This window comes from Dendropsophus ebraccatus, chromosome 3 (assembly GCF_027789765.1).
Source record: "Dendropsophus ebraccatus isolate aDenEbr1 chromosome 3, aDenEbr1.pat, whole genome shotgun sequence".
NCBI classification, from domain to species: domain Eukaryota; kingdom Metazoa; phylum Chordata; class Amphibia; order Anura; family Hylidae; genus Dendropsophus; species Dendropsophus ebraccatus.
The window spans coordinates 143,579,799-143,600,137 of NC_091456.1; the positions used below are offsets into that span (position 1 = coordinate 143,579,799).

General features: G+C 42.2%; 1 protein-coding gene across 1 annotated transcript; it reads right to left on the reverse strand.

Annotated features, from left to right (window-relative positions):
* Positions 1-338: 338 nt before the first annotated feature.
* CCDC125 (coiled-coil domain containing 125) lies at positions 339-19,883 on the reverse strand. Its single transcript, XM_069962861.1, has 12 exons — positions 19,732-19,883; positions 17,809-18,143; positions 16,265-16,323; positions 10,946-11,032; positions 10,313-10,390; positions 9,420-9,505; positions 8,764-8,846; positions 7,939-8,054; positions 5,521-5,625; positions 3,798-3,975; positions 1,612-1,745; positions 339-1,021 (listed from the first exon to the last, which is right to left on the reverse strand). Exons 2-12 carry the CDS (start codon positions 18,110-18,112, stop codon positions 662-664), a joined length of 1,590 nt encoding a protein of 529 aa, XP_069818962.1. The 5' UTR covers positions 18,113-18,143; positions 19,732-19,883; the 3' UTR covers positions 339-661.
* Positions 19,884-20,339: the final 456 nt, after the last annotated feature.

Genomic DNA, 20,339 nt, shown 5'->3' on the forward strand with positions numbered 1-20,339 from the left:
GACAGATCTTGGATTAAAAGCAGCTATCTGAAGGTACAAGTGGTTTGGGGGGGGGGGGGGGACAGATTGTGGGTACAGAGTCGCTCTAAAGGGGTTATCCAGCGTTTAAATATATTTTACATATTGCTGCCCTGTTGGAGTTTGTCTTTGAAGTGGCGGAACTGCAGTCAGCGGGGGACACCGTAGAAGCCACATGGGGACACATGTTTAGGTTTACCAACAGGGTAGCAACATATAAAAAATAATATTAAATGCTGGATAACCTCTTAAATCTCTGTCCCTTATTCAAGTAGGGTGAAAAGTTGTTGAAAATTGTTTTTGGACAATATGTAGAAGAATTTGGTAAGCGGTAATTTATTTTTTCCGATACTGCCAAAATCAGCACTTTTGAGTGACGATAGTATGTAAGGCCAGCTTTACTCATAATGATGTAAAAAGTTAAATAAAAGTAGAATATATATGTATCCTCTCATCTCAGAAAAACAGAGACTTGAGTTGTAAAATGGATTTTTTTACATAAATACGAACGATTCATAATAGTCCAGTAAATGCTGAAGGTCCTCCTTGGGAACAAATCATGTCCATCATGTTGTCCAAAATTTTAACAAAAAGATAAAAACAAAACATTAAAAACCATTTTATAAAACTGTCATTTTGGATACTATGTTTGGGGATGTCCTGAATCCTCTGAATGGGTCTGGTGGTTTATAGCAGTCTCCTTTCCATCTTCTTGCTGAGGATAGACATCTTTTAGCAGCAAGGAGAATGAGTTTTCCAGAGTCCTGACCACACTCTGTTCTTGGCTGCTTCTCCCCTCTGGTGCCTTGTCAGTCGGGCAGGGGCACAGGTCCTCACTTGTTGCTATATCACAGCAGTTGTCCTCATGATCACTAGCAGGAGGCTCTTCCTTGGGATTACTTTTACTGTGTGGTTTTTCTGGATCTACTTTGCCTTCTATAGTTCGTGCAAGCATGTAGCTCACTTTCCTCTGATGGGCTAAAGCCTCCTCCTTATCATTAAGCTGCAAATCCAAATAAAAGCAATATTAGTATTCACATCAACATGACAGTTGCACTTATACATAGGCCTGATATATAGCAGTCAGGTTTGTAAAATTATTATTTTAATGAATCTGCTTTATTCTGACATCACTGAATTCATTACAAGATGACCAAGTGATCATTGGGCACATTTCTTTTAGATTTCCTGGCAAAATCCTTTTAAAGAACTTCACAGCCTCTCTATCAGAAAAGATATCTTCCCACTAAACTTTATTAGCCGTTTTTGAAGTTAAAAAATAAAATATCTTTATAAAATCAAAAATTCAATAAAAAAATCTGAGACTTTCTGACCTTTTTTTTCCCCCTTGTGTGAACATAGGGTCCATTTACACAGAAAGATAATCTGACAGATTATCTGTCAAAGATTTGAAGCCAAAGCCAGGAATGGATTTGAAAAAAAGGAGAAATCTCAGGCTTTCCTTTATGACCTGATCTCTGCTTATAGTCTGTTTCTGGTTTTGGCTTCAAATCTTTGACAGATTATTTTTCTGTGTAAATGGACCCTTACCCTTATTAATTAATAATATATTAAGTAAAGGTTTTCACTCACCAAATCAATTAATAATCTGAAGATTTCTTGAGGGTCCTCCATGGCATCCAGAGTCATGCCGTCAGATGCTGATATCATCATGCCCTTTAATTTCTGGCCTAAACTTCGCTTTTTATCCCTTGAAATGGAATGTTCTTAAAAAAGAAGAGGACTGCATATTACAAATCTACATAGAATACAAATATGCAAAAAAAGCCTCCGTATAGCCTCAGTTGCGGGTTTCAAAACACGGGAATAGCCAGATATGTTTTTTGCATATTTAAATTTATAGGGGGCCATTGTATCAATGGCGAATTTTAAGTACTTCATTGGATTTTTTTTCACTGATCTCCTTGAGCCAGTGATTGCTGTGTTTTGTCTACATAGAATACAAATAAAAAAAATTCATTAACCAACCATTCACTAACATCCAGGGCTGTGAAGTCGGAGCTAGTTCTGGCTGGAGTCGGAGTCAGAAAAAATTTACCGACTACCACCCCAGCTTTAAAAAATAAATCTTTAAAAAATTTTGAATTGAGTTTTAATATGATATTTAAGTTTTGCTCATCAATATATTTTATGAGCAACATTACAATAGGACACTGGCCCTATTAGATAAGGGGGGTTGGGGAAAAGTAGTCCGTCACTGTATGGCAGTATGTTTCTGATCTGGAAGAGTCCATTGTGTGGGGGGAGATCTGTGCTGTTCTCTTCCTGGATGCTGGATGACTGTATATGAGCAGCAGTGTAATATGAAGATATCCTGTGTAATATAGAGAAGGAGGAGGAGGAGGAGACATAAGTAGTGTAGCAGTAACCTCTGTCCTCAATGTAGTGTTTTCTCACTGGGAGAAGATTGTGTGTTTTTCTTCAGTGTTCTATGGCTGCAGCCCTTTGTGTGTGTGTGCTATGGCTGCAGCAGGCTGTGTGTATGAGTGTGTGTGCTATGGCTGCAGCAGTCTCTGTGTGTATGTGTATGCTTTAGCTGCAGCATTCTGTGTGTGTGTATGCTATGGCAGCAGCAGTCTGTGTGTGTGTTATGACTGCAGCAGGCTGTGTGTGTGTGTGCGCGCTATGGCAGCAGCAGGCTGTGTGTGTGCGTGTTATGGCTGCAGCAGGCTGTGAATGTGTCTGCTATGGCTGCAGCAGGCTGTGTGTGTGAGTGTGCGTGCTATTGCTGCAGCAGGCTGTGTGTGTGAGTGTGCGTGCGTGCTATTGCTGCAGCAGGCTGTGTGCGCTATGGCTGCAGCAGGCTGTGAATGTGTCTGCTATGGCTGCAGCAGGCTGTGAATGTGTCTGCTATGGCTGCAGCAGGCTGTGTTTGTGAGTGTGCGCTATGGCAGCAGCAGGCTGTGTGTGTGCGTGTTATGGCTGCAGCAGGCTGTGAATGTGTCTGCTATGGCTGCAGCAGGCTCTGTGTGTGAGTGTGCGTGCTATTGCTGCAGCAGGCTGTGTGTGTGTGTGTGTGTGTGTGTGTGTATATATGAGAGAGAGAGAGCGAGAGAGAGTGTGTGTGTGTGAGTGAGACAGAAATTAAAGGGGTATTCTGGGCAACAGTGAAAAATCCAAGAGGGACTGGGGGTGGTTGGTTCATAATAAAGAAGTCCTATTTACCTGTCCCCGTGCCCCCACAGTGACCGCTCTCTATTACTATGTGTGACCCCTCTATACCACAGGGATCTGGCATTGTTAGCAGTGTTTCTGTGTGTATGGTGAATATTTAGTTAGAAACATAGAAGATTGTCAGCAGGAAAAGACCACCTGCTCTATCTAGTCTAGTTGTGAGTAGCTCAGGACATGGAGGCTGGAGACTGGCTGCATCCCCTGCATACACAGAGGAGAAGCGGCTTTATTATATCTTTCCTCATTCCCTCAGAAGTCGCCCCAGGATCATGTAGGACATGAGGGAGAAGCTGCTGAGCCAGTGTGATAAATAACTCCCCTGGTATATGACCGGCCATTTATGAAGGAGCAGGAGTCGGTCCTGATAAAATTCAGGAGTCAGAGTCGGAGCTGCGGCTTGCTGGCTCCACAGGTCTGCTAACATCTGACATTTTTTTACGTCAAGCCTCAGGATAGGCTAGCGATAATAGAATATTAGAACGGAGGGGATTGGATTTCTACATGAACAGGGCACGAATATGGAAAGGGACATCCCCTTTTAAGACTTTATATACATGACAATAATAATGCTCATCGATTATTACCATCCTCTTTAAGACGTCTCCAGCCGTTCAGTCTTTTGCTCCCTTTCTTGCACAGTCGGTCAATTTCACTTAAAGGCAAAGTGGCATCATTCCTACGCTTCAGTTGCTGCTCAAAGGCGATGCGAAAGGCGTCGGCCATGACATAGGCTTCTTCCTTGCCCTTCTTCTCCACTTCAAACTACAAAACAAACCACATTTAGCATTGTGCAGATCCAATGATTATCCTCACTGATGCCCATACACATGGCTTATAGAGCACTAGTAACATTTGGTGCTAGGATCAATACCACATTTTTATAAAAGACTGCCAACAGTAAAGTGCAGGAAGTGTTGTCATGGGGCACATAGGTAGTTGCATGAATCAGAACTGTAATATCAAGCATGGACTACATGGCAAATAAGCAGAATACTAGTTTTCCAGGGAAAACCCACTGATGACCTATCCACAGGACACTTATATAGTGTGTGAGCATCAGGAGTAGCGGTTAAAAATCAAAAAATAGCCCCATTTAGATTTTTAATTAATACCTCTGATGCTCACACACTATATAAATGATAACTAGCAGTGACATTACCTGTAAGGCTAAAATAATTATATGCAATTTGTATGTGCCTTTAATAACTTTTTTTTTTTTATACTCACCATTTGATTTTAAATAAGTAATTAAAAGTCAGGTCTCTAAGGGGGCTCTACTCCCTTGGCTTGGTAAAAGTGGTCATATTGGACTAGGAGGGTTTGTGATAGTTATACTGCTCTTTTTAGCACACCTGTTGGTCGGCACAGTGCTCAGGTAGGCTCTGGGATGAAGGACTCTGAGATGAAGTTATCTGTGATGAAGTAATCTGTGCTCCCCACCACTAGGTGTCACTGTGGTCTATGTGTTGCACTGGTCTATGTGTTGCCACTGGGGTGGGGGTGCCATTTCTGACAGAAAGCGGTCACGTTTTTTGTTGGAAGAAAACAGGTACTTTTATAATCTAGAATAACCCCTTTAATGGGGGCTCAGCTGCAATGACCCAATGCCACCACTACACAACGTATGGGCCCAAGGCTTACTGCTACGTACATTTTTTAATGCTCTCCAGAGCAGCCATTCAGCTTTTTACTAGATACCAAACAGTTATTGGTGACCTTTCCTGTGGCTATTTTAATGTATTTTCCCTGAAAAACACCTTTAAAGCACTTGTAGTTGCAAAAGCTCTACATATGGGTCAACTAGGGATATATAGCTATATATAGCTATATCCCTACAATAAACTAATGGAGAGGGTTGACTACTGATTGTTCCAATGATGTCAATTTACTAAACAGTGAAATTTACTATAGAAAATGAGGCCGAATTCTGGCTCAAATGTTGTCAAAAACGTGCACACACCTCTTGTACCTTTTTTCCTTTTCAAATCTATATTTTTATAAGTTTTATACGTTTTTACATAGTTGTATCAACATCAAAACTTGCAGTGTCTACAAAAGATGGCGAAATATCACAAGGCTTTACAACACAAAAGCAGTGAGTTAGTGTACGCAAAGCATGAATCAAGGGGATGCTAAATTAAACAAGGTATATGAGTTATACCTAAACTATATATAGTCAGGGACATAATAATGGTTCTTTTCCTATGAAACTAAATGAGGTAGGCCACCATCTAAGACAGTAATAGTAAATCTTCTGTATACTTGTCTATTTTATCTGAGAGAATGTAAAGAATTACTATCATTTACCTCTTGCCGGAGCTGAAGGAGCTGTTTGCGAGTAGCGGCTGACATTTTAGCACAGGAGCAGGGATCTCCTCCAGGACAACATGTACAAGCTCCAAGCACTGCAAGCTGAACACAATTACACCCAGTGTGAGAATAGGACATTATGTCCATTACTAGGTACAGCTGCGGTTCACACGGTTCTTTGTCCTCTGTGCTGTCTTACAGAGGAACTAATAATTTAAATAACTTACATTTCATAATTATTCAACATTTTACACAGACAAACTATGTCCTATACCTAGCTTAAAGTGTCACTGTTTTTTTTTTTGCAGAAATCAATAGTACAGGCGATTTTAAGAAACTTTGTAATTGGGTTTATTAGCTAAAAAAACCGCATTTTTATCATGAAAAAGCAGTTTAAAGCTCTCCCCCCTGTTTATTGTTCTCTATGGAGAGGGGAGGGGAGGAGGGTGATGAGGCACCAAAACAGAACAACAAAGAGTTACTTTACAGATACATCACTGGGCTATCTCCTCTGAAGTTAGCACTGACTTCTGGATACCGGCTTTCATACAGCTCCCACTGTGTAATCCTTTGTTTTCTTCTCTCTGTTGCCAACTAATCTCCCCCCTCCATAGGTTACACAGGGCTCGACTAATGTAAAAGTCGAGATTTCCTGATAATGAGCAGTGAATGAGAGGAGGGAAGGGGGGGGGGGGCTGGGGAAAGTCTTTTTGAATGCAGATAATGGCATATTTGCTTAATAAACCCAATTAATAATAACCGCATCTCTGGCTCATTCTAGCCAAAGTCAATGAATATAATAAGTTAGACTAACTAAAAATAATCATTCATAAAGCACATATGAAATTCAGGAGAATCACAGTGCAAGATAAATAGGTTCCCAAAACATATGTTCCTATACCTCTTTAGAGAATTGTGAGTTAATGGGGGATGGTAGTGACGGTGATGGGGAGTGGCTAGAAAGCCTTCCTTAATTGAATGTTCTACTGTATTACACTGGTTGATACCAATGTGCACTATGTAATACTTGGTTTCACCAGTCGTGGTGCTATAGGGAAACTGAGTTTTTCCAAAAACTGCAGACGACTGAAGTAAATCCTGATAGGGACACTACAGGATCAGCGTAGTCTTTTTTTTTTTTAACTTTAGATTTGTATTGATTTTTCACAAAAGTTTAACAAAGAAGAGAAAGGAACATGCATTATCAACATTATACCATCAAACAGTAATGATCTTACATCTTGCATCAATAAGGCTTAAGACCAATATACTAGTACGAAGACAGTAAGATAAAAAAAACAAAACATAAAAATAGATCAAGACAATGATATGCCGACTAGTCGCTAATGCCATTAAAAATACTACAAACTTACAAATGTAAGTAAAACAAAAAAAATACAGTACAAGACAAGGGGTAATACAAATACAGAGAAAAAAAGGTTAGGTATCGATACAAAAAATAACCATTTTGCACACAATAACTATGCCAAGGGGACCATAATGCTTCATACACATCTATCTTATTATAAGCCGTGAGACGATCCATAGTTTGCATCTGCGCAATCCTGGATATCAAATTTGTAAGAGGCGGGGGATATGGGAGATAGTGGTGGTCTGCTGCCGCCGCTCCTATTGCGTGTAGTGATGGCCAGAAGACCATGGTTATCGATATCAGGATATTAGTTCCTGTTGTAAATCGGTGATCAGCTGACATGTCAGCTGATCATTGTTTTACAACATGAGCTATTACAGGAAGATTATTGGCCGAAACGGTTGGTAATCGGCCAAGTACGGCAGGTAATCGCTTTGTATAATAGTACCCTAACAAATAGGAATTGTCCTAAGCAGAGAACCCCTTCAATAAAACTAATCCACTCCCCCTAATATATACACGATATTAAGCTAAAATGTGGCGCTCTAAAATATTCAAACACAACATCCTGATGGCAAACACTGCATCGAATAAGAACTCTAATGGTGACATGCCCGGTCAGTAACATGCATGGACTGACTGCGGCTTCTGCATTACACAGCACCATTACTTATTATTTACTGATTTCACCAATATAAACAGTACGCCCAATCTTGACCTTTAGCTGTATTATTACTGGCAATAGTCTGGATGACCACAATGAGGCCTTTCACAGCCTATAACCTGTTTTCTCAGTTCATAACTTGCTTTTTTTTTTTACAGTGCCCAACAAGTTAGCACAGCCAGAATCCTACTATTCCATCTACCCCCACTGAACACCATTTCTGCACCTTCTATGGGTAGAGATTCTGGTAACCTGACATTGGCTTTCATATACCACTTTGTTTTCCAACAACATATACAAGGATACAGTGAGATGTAGAGCCACCTTGCAGGTGGGCCTGTGGATGTCAGCCTAGTGTTATGTGTAACAATAAACTTACTTCAAGTGCTGTGACTTCTGTCAGACTGCTCTTATCAAGAGACACGTTATCCTGGAACATTTTTTGCTGCTTCACGTCAAGCATTGCTAACAGCTCCTGGCACTGCTGGTTTATAACTATACAAAAGTGGGGAATGATGGGTAAATACAACATGCTGGATAAACTATTAACTCAATCCTGAATTAAAGAAATTGGGCCTATACCACGACCAAAAGTTATCCCCAGTCCACACGATGGTTTAACTAGCTGACCAGTGAAGGGGTCCCCACCAACCACGAGAATGTAGGCCATTTATCTCCTCCACATAGTAAAATTCTGCCATCAGCAATGTTCAGAAGTCCCATAGACATTGAATGGAGCAGTGGAAAAGCATGCGTGCTGCTGTCCTGTTCTCTTGGGAGACCACTGTTCTTATGATTGGTGGGCCCTAACAGTCAGACCTCTACTGATCAGCTAGTTATTCCCTCTTTTTTGCATAGGAGATAACCTGTAATCTTGGGATAACCCCTATGATCGGGGCAAATCAGTCCATCTTCTTCTATCACTTTTATGCTGCCTGAACCATAAGTCATTGGGGTGTTCCCTAACAGCTTCTCCACTTTCGCTTTGATTGACTGGGTATAGGGAAAGATCCATCAATCAATGATAGCAGGAAAGAGAAGTTGCTGGGGGCCGCCCTGATGACCCCTGGTTCAGGCAGCATGAAAGTCATGGCCCGTTCCATTCAAAGCCATATAGACGTCTGGTAAGTATAATTGAAGATGACTGCCTACAAGATGGATGCCACCACTCTCAGTATCATGTTCAACACACTGTACTACTTACTTGTATTTTCAGACTTTAGGACTTTCACTTCATTTGTCCGCAGCTCCAGACTTTCCTTCAGGGCCACATTTTCACATTGTACACTGAGGGGGAAAACATTTAAAATACTCAGCAAAACTATTGTACTGCTTATGCCAGACATTTCCATACAGATAAAAGGAGTCAAGTATTGCCAAGGAGAAGCTTTTCAGGGCTATTAGAAAACGAAGTTTGCTAAAAAACTAAGCCCACTAGTGCTCTGAAAACTTTCATTGTTATACAAGACCTCTGTTATATAGCACCAACATATTCTACAGTACACACATACAGTGGTAACTTGGTTTAAGAGCTCACAGTTTTTCAAAATTGTAACTTGGTTTCAGAGCATTGCTTTGGTTTCCAAAACATTGGCACTGGCACAGACCGGGCAACCTGGGATTTGGCAGTGGCAGGGGAGCAAGACAGGTAAGTATTTAATTACTGACATGCCTTTTGCAGCCCTGGCAGTTTCCACAATTACCCGACAACTTCTTTAAGCTGATCAGCGTAAAAAGCACTTTTTTCACAGAGACAAACATCTTAGTTTATTAATGGGGTTCAACACATTCATAGCAACAAAACCACCTTAAACATTTGTAATAACAGAACCCCAGGAGGTGGGCACATTACACACGTACCGTTCATACTTCTCCTTCCAGGACTCCTCCAAGTTCTTAAGCCTCACCTGATCAAACTCTATTTCCCACTGCAGAACATTTATCTCCTGGATGGAAAGACACAGTAATAACTAAATATTAAGCCGCCATACTTAAATATAGCCTATTATACTCCAATTTTTCACACAGCGCTCTGTAGAGACTTATTGTTTGCTTTCTTTGTTTATTAACCGTAGTGCAAAGTGTGAACCTGACCGCACACTGACTAATAAGTGATGGATTGGGGGACGGTCTTGCCATCCTACTGGTAAGTGAGACATGTATTGTAGTTAGTCGAGTAAAAATGTCATTCTCATGAGAACAATCCTGGAAAGTCTGGGACAGCGATTGTGGTCACCGTGTCCTGAAAGGTCACTGGTCAACCCCTGAAGCAATGAATCCAATGCTACCTCTAGAACCTCCTACAGTGACGTCTTAAGACAATGAATTGCTTGTCTCATATAAAGAAGTAAACAATGTTTGTGCTGCCAAGAGGCTAAAAAAGCAGAAGAAATGTGTACGTAAAGCAATAGGCCATGATGTAATTGCATTTCATTAAACGCTGGATACGGACTGTGTGAGTCACTATTATCTGCACAGCTGTCTTAGTTGAGAGCTACACGGCCACATGTGGCATACAATGGCAAATCGCATCTAGGTGACAACCAAAAGACTTTCTGCTATGTGACTTACAGCATATGTTGCTTGCAATAAGGTCAATGCTGATGTGCGATTTATAACCTGCGACCAGAAATCCATCTGGATTTTGTACAAATGTCATGTCGTGGTGACATTAGCTGCATCGTGACCACACGGACAAGCTTTAGTTGTGATGTCAAAATAAGAGGAAAACTTTTTATGGATCTTCCACTGACCTTTTCCAGGGCCCTGCGGTGGTCTTCTGCTTTCTGAAGCATGACCTTGGTGTGACTTGTGGCTTTATCAAACACGGCCTATGGCAGACAATGCAATAGAGTGTCAGCATTAGAAATAGCACAATGATTTACCATCCAAACAGATCAGATGTATTGCTTCAGTTATCCTATTGCTAACATTGACTGTATTCTGTTCATTTGAGTCGTCGATACAAAAATGCTTGGTAAGGAATAAAGTCACTTAATCCGACAACCTATACACATGCATAATATTATTAATAGATACCTAAAACGTTTCCATTCGTCTCTATATTGAAATTATAATTCATGTTTATTGCACTTTTCCAGTATTACTGTATGCTTTATTTGCATATTGCACCAGTCTTGGTCTTTATATACAGTGTATACAATCTAGTGATTGATTGTGCAACACTGGCCGCATATATTAAGACGAGGCTCTGTAAACGAGTGCCGATCTAGTAGATTGATGCTCATTTACAGCACGGTTCAGGCTGTCTAATACGGCCTTAGCTAAGGTCCGTTGGTCTTATTATATATAGGTCGCATGGCTTTATAAATATAGCAGACATCCCAATTTATTGTGTACTATACCATCCTAGCTCTAGAACTTACCATGTTCTGTAATATCCTCAGAGCTTCATCCTTTCCATCAAGTTGTCTTTGGGAAGCTTCAAGCTCCACTCTTAGAATCTCCACTTCCTGAAATGAGTGAAGATATGATATTGAAATTTTTCTAATGTAACCTGACATTTCTTTACAGTGAACATGTCCGCCCGTCTCACATTTATGTTGCCGGGTTCTCTTATATTGCTACCACAGCACTGTGGCGTCTTATTGATTACATTCTTTCTTTGTGGTGATAACTACATCTACGGGATTCTGGTGTCTCTGGTGTCAGCCAGAAGAATGTAGTCTGTAGAATTGTATTAGTCAAGGAGACCTGACAGACCTTATTGTAAATCAGTGATACCCATATACAAATAGATTCAGCAAACTAGTTGTGGCTCCATGGCCACATAGTGGAAGCCATGAAGGTACTGTGGACACAGCTTAAGCATATGTTCACACCAATGGGTGGCCTTAGCTATGTGTGGGACCAGTGTGGTCACAAAGGGTGCCAGCCACCAGACTGCTTACGGGGGGCGACATTGGATGTGACAGAGCAAGTCACACATCCATACTGTCAGTGGCAGAGCTGACGTCAGCACCTGGCAAACCCAAGAAGTGTCTGGGCCCTGTGACCCTGGGGGGGCACGGAAGGACCTAACTACTATGTAGGGACACAGCAGAGATCCCATACTATATGTGCTAGAACAAGGAACCCAATATGAAGAGTTGTTGGCCAATCTGGATGGAAAATAAAAAGAAAAGTGAATGATTGATCAAAGAAAATGTCACCTGTGAGTTAGTGTCATCATTTGTATTTCCTTCAGAGCTGCAATCTATCAATATATGGTCACTGTATAGGGGATAGTGGTGTTGGCATATATATTTTTTATTAGTAACAGTATGGTGGTAATCACAGTGGTCATGGTGTGGCAGTATTAGTAATACTGATATACTAGATTTGCCAGCAATTAACCCGCTGTAATGTACAGTAGCAGGGTAGTGTTTCAACCAACCAAAACACACAGTGCAAGATGATCTGCCCTGCAGGTTTTCCAACAGCGTGCAGCTATTCTTGCAGGTTTTCCCGCACCATGCAGCTATTCTTGCAGGTTTTCCCCCACCATGCAGCTATTCTTGCAGGTTTTACCCCAGCATGCAGCTATTCTTGCAGGTTTTTCCCCCCCAGCATGCAGCTATTCTTGCAGGTTTCCCCCCCCCCAGCATGCAGCTATTCTTGCAGGTTCCCCCCCCCCCAGCATGCAGCTATTCTTGCAGGTTCCCCCCCCCCCCAGCATGCAGCTATTCTTGCAGGTTTTTCCCCCCCAGCATGCAGCTATTCTTGCAGGTTTTTCCCCCAGCATGCAGCTATTCTTGCAGGTTTTACCCCAGCATGCAGCTATTCTTGCAGGTTTTACCCCAGCATGCAGCTATTCTTGCAGGTTTCCCCCCCAGCATGCAGCTATTCTTGCAGGTTTTCCCCCCAGCATGCAGCTATTCTTGCAGGTTTTACCCCAGCATGCAGCTATTCTTGCAGGTTTTACCCCCAGCATGCAGCTATTCTTGTAGGTTTAACTCAGCATGTAGCTATTCTTGAAGGTTTTACCCCAGAATGCAGCTATTCGTTGTATAGCCAGTGCCCAGCAATTGCATTGTGTCTGTAGTTTCTGATGTTTGTAGGCCGCTGTGTGAGTTACAATGAAACGGGGCCAACTTTGGTTCTGTCAAAGGGCTTACTGAAGCCTGGAACCGGACCTTCATCTATTTCCTATCTATATCCCATCTCTCTGTTCATCTACCCAATTATCTGTCTGTCTCTCTACTTATCCACCCATCCATCATGCTTTTGCCATCTCATGTAAGGGCAGCGTGAACACCAGAAGGTCCTGCAAAACAGCTAAGTGGCCATGTTTAGTTGTGGCAGCATCACCATGACAACCACAGACGCTGTGTGTAGTGCAATCACTGACAGTTACAGAGCCGTGGTAGGACGTGTATAGGTTGTGTTACTGTGTGACCTTATGTGCCCCTCTTTGGTTGTCCAAAAAGTGAGTTATGTGCTGGTTAAATGGCCAATCCCAGACGTATCACATCTGCAGCTACCGGTACTTGTCATCTCTAATTTCTTATTATTTCGTTTTCTTAGTGTCCTAACCATAAGCTGCTTGCTTGGTTACAAGTGTGTTTAAAGGGGTTATCCAGCGCTACAAAAACATGGCCACTTTTCCCCCTACTGTTGTCTCCAGTTCAGGTGCAGTTTGCAATAAAGCTCCATTTACTTCAATGGAACTGAGTTTCAAAACCCCACCCAAACTGGAGACAACAGTAGGGGGAAAGTGGCCATGTTTTTGTAGCGCTGGATAACCCCTTTAATGGCCTCTGTAGTGAAGCACATGGGCAGTTATAAAAGGGTTAATGCTTCAGATTACTGTGGGCACCTGTAATCACCATGGCAACCATGAGCTGTGAGGACAATCGATGATGTCATAAAGCAAGATCCATAAAAGAAAGAAACGCTGCCTGGATCACTGCCATCTTGGATGCGCTAGAGGACCTTGAGCTTGACTACATTACTCTCTCCTACCCTTAATGTCATTTGGAGGTTCTAGCAGGGGAAAAGGGGTTGTGTGCTTCAAACGTCTTGAGAGGGAAACCTAGATCTGTAAGGGAAGAAGGGGCTTCCACCCAGCCATTAATACGGTGACAGATATGGCAGCCAGATCACTCCCACATCTGGTGTAGTATATTTATAGTCTATTTTTGTTATATTATCTGTAAATTATACAAAATGTACAAATTCCTAAACTATGTTATATTGGTATCACCCTCTAAGCCCAGGGGAGGGGCAACTCTCCAGCCATGGCTCCCATGAGGTTTCCCCCACAGGGGTTTTTTCCTTACCTGAGTGCTGGAGGGTGGCTCTTTGTGAGTCGGGGGTCTGATGTTTTTTTTCAGTGTCATTTAATTTTTAATAAAATTGTGACTAATTGACCTAACTAAAATGTGTTGTGTCTATTTTGTGTTCTTTGGTTTTATTTATTTTGCTTGGGACTTGGGTGGTTTATCACATATTGTCAGAGTCATAAAGCCAGACATCCGCCGACCAAAGAAATACCTTCTTATTCCATCTCAAGCTGGGGACCAGCTGATACTTCTATGAGCTCACCATCTAAACTGGAAATTTAGGGAAAGGATGGGGGATAGAACCCATTCACTGTTATAGCAGTCCCCAGCTGTTTAGGAAACATTACAAATGTATCTGGATGTGTGTATGTATGCTGTATAGTATTGGAGCAACTGTTAGATTTTACTTATTGTGGTGTCCATTTCTGGCTAGCTATTCTATAATATGAGAACCTAAAAAGATACGGCAGTCTGGCAAAGCTGTGTAAAAACCTTTGTGATGAAGCATAAACTGATCCTGATAAAACACTCAGGATGGGTCAAGGATATATTGTCTGTTATATATATTGGGGGTGTTACTTGAGAGCATTTTGCACAGGGCTCCACGAAGCCTAAGGCTGACCATGTCAAAATATACTGGATATTCTGCAGTTTTAATGCTGTATAAGTGAATGTGAATAAATAAATGAACACAGCATATAATCTGTAGCCCATCATCCGTGTATACAGTACATGTGAACAAACACTGCCTCGTTCGCACGTTCAGTAATTTTTCTGGACCGCAAAACCTTCCGCTATTTTGACTCCTTGGTCAGTATAAATTCATCCGTACTTGCATCCATTTCGGTAAAATGTGAATAGTACTAGTTTGCATAGATCTGATCTGTGCTTTTTGCTGACGTCACGGATGCGCAATCACAATCCGCACTAGGACACGTCCTTTTTTTTTTACGTAATGGATTACGGATCAAAATTAAAACGGACTGTGTGAATAGCCCAATATACATTAATGTGCTCTAGGTTGACCTGTGATTACAGATCCACAATTGCGGACAACTTTACTGAACGGATGAATGCAGCCTTTTTGGACTGTGTTTACACCACATTTTTGACAGATATAAGGCACAATACATATCCCACACCGCATGTAAAGTTTTGTAAAGGTGTTTTGTCAGTCACAAACACCAAAAATTGTGCAAAATTTCAAAATTGTCGAAATGCAATGGATTTTTCAGCCCTCTTTTTACCCTGTTTGAACAGACCCACAGAATGTTTCAGAGATTTCCAGACACTGTTTTAGCAAGCAAGCATTTAGTGCCCAGACCCCCTTGTTCTGAAGACTGGTGGCTGTCCAGGTTTACAGCTTCCGTTGATCAATCTATGTCAAATGTAATGATCATTTTAGCTGGATTGGAAATTTAACAGATTATAATCTATGAAAAATCCACCCCTGGGAACATGCTGAATTTCTGCAGTCCTGCTGCCATTGTCACTAAAGCATTTATGCTGAGGAACTTGCAAAACTGGTTAAGAACAACCCAACACTGTCCAGCAGCAGATAAGTACTAGTTATTAAAAAAAATGCCGGAAGCTCCTATTATTTAATATTCATCCAGGGTTCACAGCAGTGCTTAGCAGCTGTGGGTGGCATCAGTGCAGAGGGCTGGATGAATATTCATTAGCAGGTGTTCTGCGAGTGTGAGAATGCCCTCAATACAGTGAATTCCCTCATTTACATATTAATAAAAGTTAAAGGGAAAGTCCTGGCAAAATAATTTTAAGATATGTTATTGCCCAACAAAAGTTATGAAAACTACTAATAGACACTTATTATGGGAAACACAACTATAGTGCATTTTCTCTGCACTTACTACAGCATGACGTGTTCAGATCTCTGTAAAGTTAGTGATGTCACGTCATATAAACTGCCCACACCTGCTGCTCCAGTCTGTCTCACCGCTGCAGCAGGTGTCGGCAGTTTAAAGAAGAAAAACTTTCTACTGTCTTCCTCTAGAACAAAACAATAAGTGAGCCACCCGCTGTCAGCTTTGTTCCTGTTCTGCCAGCTTCCGCTGATGTTCTGTTCCCAACTCAGCCAATCACAGAGCTGAGCGGGACATCAGCAGAACAGGAACCCAGCTGAGACCTGGAGAAGCAGGTGGAGTAAGGGGAGGCAAATATGGCTCAGTTATTGTTTTATCTAGATCTCCCCAGACAACCTCTAAGTTTTTCACCATAACGCACATACATAAAGTTTTCCTTATCCTCACTGTGGCCCAATTAGAATCAGCAAGTTAGGATCACATAACCTGCTCACAGATTCTCTTTGAAGGTTGACTTTACTAAAAGTAGTACTCTGCAGAAGGTACAAAGATACTGTACAGTACACAAATAGCTGGGACTATATAACAGTAAGCCCACCTCAGTCAGGTCTTGGAGACGCTGCCTCAGATCTTCATTAGATATTTCAGAGCTGGCATCTGCAGAGAAGAGGGATACATACAGTAAGCTATCATGTAGTCACAGCAATTGTTTTTAGCATCTGGCGCTCTCCAATCACTCATTTTTCCATCTCCCTTCCCACCCCTTTGCTCTTCATAGGCTTCTATGTGCAGCATGTAACTGACCCCTCAGTAAGTTGAACTGAGATGATTTGTCAGAGTGAATTAAAGTTTAGTGAAAGTGGTAGGAAAGGCGTCTGACAATTACATTCACTGCTGATCTATGCAAAGTATGTTAAAAAGACAGCAACCATTTAGTAACAATAAAAGGCGTCTTCCTTTAAGTAGAAGGGTGTGACACTGAATTGATTTTGGATAAGTTTACACGTTCTGGTTTGGAGCAGCAGTTACTGAATACACTGTTAGGGATGGCTTTGCAAGAGAGGTAGACCCAGTGTTTGCTTTATACACATCCACCGTGTATGATCTGTTCCTAGCTGTGTATTCAATTATTGCAGTTAGAAAAACAAATGTGTGAACAAATCCTAAGGTAAAGCTGGTTACAACTACTGTCAACTGAGGTGACATGGTATATGTCTAGGCTATAGAACCAGCATTATCAGTGACACGTGGTTAGGGTTCATGCACACAACTGTGAATGAGACCGCATACTATCCGCAGCTGCAGACAGTAAATAGGACACATTCCATCCAATGGGTTTCATGGTCCCTGCACTTGCCCAAAGCCCGGACCCCTATTGCGGGTGGCCCACGGATGTCACTTCATCTTTGTCAAGGGTAGATACCTTATCCTGCCCGTGTGTAGTCAGACTTTTTACTGACAATGGCAATTTGTAAATACAAATCTCCTCCATTCTCTTCGATAGTCCAAGCAAGACAAACTCCAGAAGCCAGTTAGCTTAGTATGTGTTTTGCTGGCATGTAACTTTTTGGTCTTTTTTTGATCTATATCTTGTTTCTCACGGCTTCCTACTGGAAAAATAAAACAGGTTTAACTGGCTCCTAAAATCAGTAACTAGTCTGTATAAGCTCCCTGGCATTCACTGTAAAAATACTGTCAACCATGGGGGGGGGGGGGTTCCCCTTAAAACAAAGGGTCTCATTATGCTCTTGGGGAGAAAAAAAAATATCACTATATTGCAAAGTCTTGCATTCGTTCTTGTATAGGCTCTGCAGACTGACCAGGATCCAATGTGCCCTTGTTTTACTTAGCATTCAAGAATAAAAACTAGACTGCTTTGTGCCAGTTTATGGTGAGTGTTCACACATGCACTTCCATTGCATTATTGGATCATTTCATTGCAGTAATTCATCAGTTAGTTGCCATCCTTCATTGTGTTACTGCAAGGAAACTCCAACATGTGTGAACATACCCTCAACAAGAAGAGAAGGACAAGCAGGTGTGCTGGCTGGGAAGTGTTCTTATGTCAGCAGGTGTCCGACCATTGTGCCAAGAAGGGCAAAAGCTTCACCTGGCTTTCCTCTCACAGAGTCACCTTCTTACCTATGCTGTTGTGTCTGCACTGTGTATAACCCTCCTTGGCAGGCCTCACGGTCTCCTTTTCCTCGGTCACACTATATTTTCCAGCATAGTGTCTTGGGTTACAGTCATCCTCTCCTTTCTTGACAAGATGATAGTGTAGAGACCTGGATCCTGTCCTTAGTCTGAAGGCTTTCTTCAGAGTCTCATCAAGACCCTCGTAGAGTCCACCAGGCTTCCTCCCAAAGCCCTCACCCAAGTCTCCTCCAGCCATGAAGTCTTCCTCCTCTGACAGGCAGTCAGGATCACCCGCTGATGTGTCAGTCATCTCTAATGCGTGCACTAAAGTAGTCACTGCCCTGAGGAGCCAAAACACACAAGTAATGTTATAATGTATTGCCAGACAGCCATGTAGAAACTCACAGATTTTGGCACAACTCAGTTGTGAAAGTCTGACGGAATTAAAAAAAAAAAAAACCAAAAACCTCAAGAATTGACAAGTCAATTCTTAGGCCCCATTTACGCATTCTATAATGGGCAGGTAATTGCAGACAGTACTACAGACCCATTCATTTAAATGGCTCAGTTCGCGTGATCCATGCCACAAAAATAACAGGCAGGTCCTAGTACAGACCCGCAATTGCCGCACGGATCAGTGTTCTCTATTGAACAGGTAGGTCTTACTGTAAATTTAAAATCTGCATAAGAAATTGTAAAATTTAAAGTGGATTTCCCCCTGAAATCAATTGGACGTGGATTTCATGTTGTTTTCTTAAATATTTTTACATGAAATCTGTGACAGAATCCACAAAACACTCCAGAAATGTACACACTCCAAAAATGAAAACATTTTATATATAGTTATTCTGGTTATATTATATTGTATCTAAGTAGCCTGGTAACCCTCATGATAGTGGTGTTAAGCCTGATGTTACCATAGCACTACAGTATATATATTATGAATTATTCTACATATAGGAGATGGAAGCTTACCAACTCCACAGCCCTGCTACTAATTCCTATGGACATATGTCCACATCTAATATCTGAAAAAATCACAGGGAGATGTCACACCAAGTCTGACCGCTAAGACCCCCACAGTCTAAGGGTCCTATTACACAGAGCGATTTTTAACAATTAACAACTAACGATAATCGATAGCAAACGAGAGTGTTTATCGTTAACCTGAAGTCGTTCACCACATTACACAGAACGATGGTTGTTAGATACAATCATTATTGCGATCGTTTATTCCTTCTGATCTCAGGAAAACAATGAACAACGTGCTATTCCAATGAACGATTAGTTGCCTGCAATTACACAGAACGATTATCGTTTAAGTTCGAACTATACAACGATTTTCGCACGATAATCGTCCCATGTAATAGGGCTCTTAGGAATAGAGGTCTGGAGTCCTCCTTTTAGAGGGAGCAGTGGTCACTGTGCACATCATTCATTGTCTATGGGGACAGCATGAATGGAGGGGCAGCATACACTTGTGACCATCACTTCATTAGAACAGGAAGCCCAGGACCTCCATTGCCAAGCCTGCAGAGAACAGAGTGGTCATGCCCTTATCCCGTCTCCTGTACATGGTGGTATAACCCTATGTGGCTCTCATCATACACACACCCCTAATGCCATGCACTTCTCTTATTGACAGGTGTCTGTGTCAGTGGGCGGGGCTTCACAGCAGCATTCTGTATAACTTATATAACTTTTCCATCCCTTGCTCCGCCCCAGCTGCTGCAGGGTCTCCTCTGGGACAGGGGCGCACACTGATCCTGTATATTAGGCGCCCTGTAGTGACTGTCCGTGTATAGAGATCAGGAGCTGGGCTCCAGTCACTGTGTACTGTGTAAGCACCACTCCCTGATCACACAGTGCGGCCGGCCATGTATGTGCCCAGCCCGACCTGCCGCCGCTCCCCGTGCTCCCGCTTCTTACCCTCTCTGTGTAGTGCCGGTGCAGGGCTCTCCCCGGTCAGGCAGCACGGCTCTTCCCCGCTGTCGGTCTCTTCCTCCCGGAGATGTCACTATGCACAGAGCGGCGCGGTTTCCTCCTGCACAGACGTGGCCGCCCCGCCCCCTGCTGGTCACATGACCCGAGGGCAGCGACCTGGCCCCGCCCAGTCACCTGTCACTAATGATCGCTGCTGTATATGGCACAGCTGGATGTCACACATGGAGGAGCAGTGCACAGAAACTTCTATAGCAGTCATTCAAGGGACTCATAGAAGCCATCAGTTTGTTAGAAATCCATAGTAACTCATTTAACTTCTTCTAAAACAGCACCACATCTGCCCTCAGGTTCTGTGTGGTACTGCAGCTCAGCCCCATCCACTTAAAGGGGAACTCTGGCCATTTAAAAATATATATATTTAAGAGAACCTTACTCTACCCTGGGATGGCATTGCATAGCAGATAGGAGGTCAGAGCCCAGTTTAGCTGATGCATAGGGTACTAGGGGCAGTTTTGGGGGCAATATAGGGTTGCCAGGTTCTCATTAAAGCCAAGATGCAATACTGTAAGTAACCTTTGTTACTTGGAGCAGTC

Excerpts from the sequence above, each read along its gene's own strand:
- CCDC125 (XM_069962861.1), bottom strand. The coding sequence starts at position 18,112 with ATGACTGACACATCAGCGGGTGATCCTGACTGCCTGTCAGAGGAGGAA. Across the intron at positions 11,033-16,264 it reads GTCTCCAAGACCTGACTGAG|GAAGTGGAGATTCTAAGAGT; the intron begins GTGGGCTTACTG and ends CACTCATTTCAG. Across the intron at positions 10,391-10,945 it reads TGAGGATATTACAGAACATG|GCCGTGTTTGATAAAGCCAC; the intron begins GTAAGTTCTAGA and ends TGTCTGCCATAG.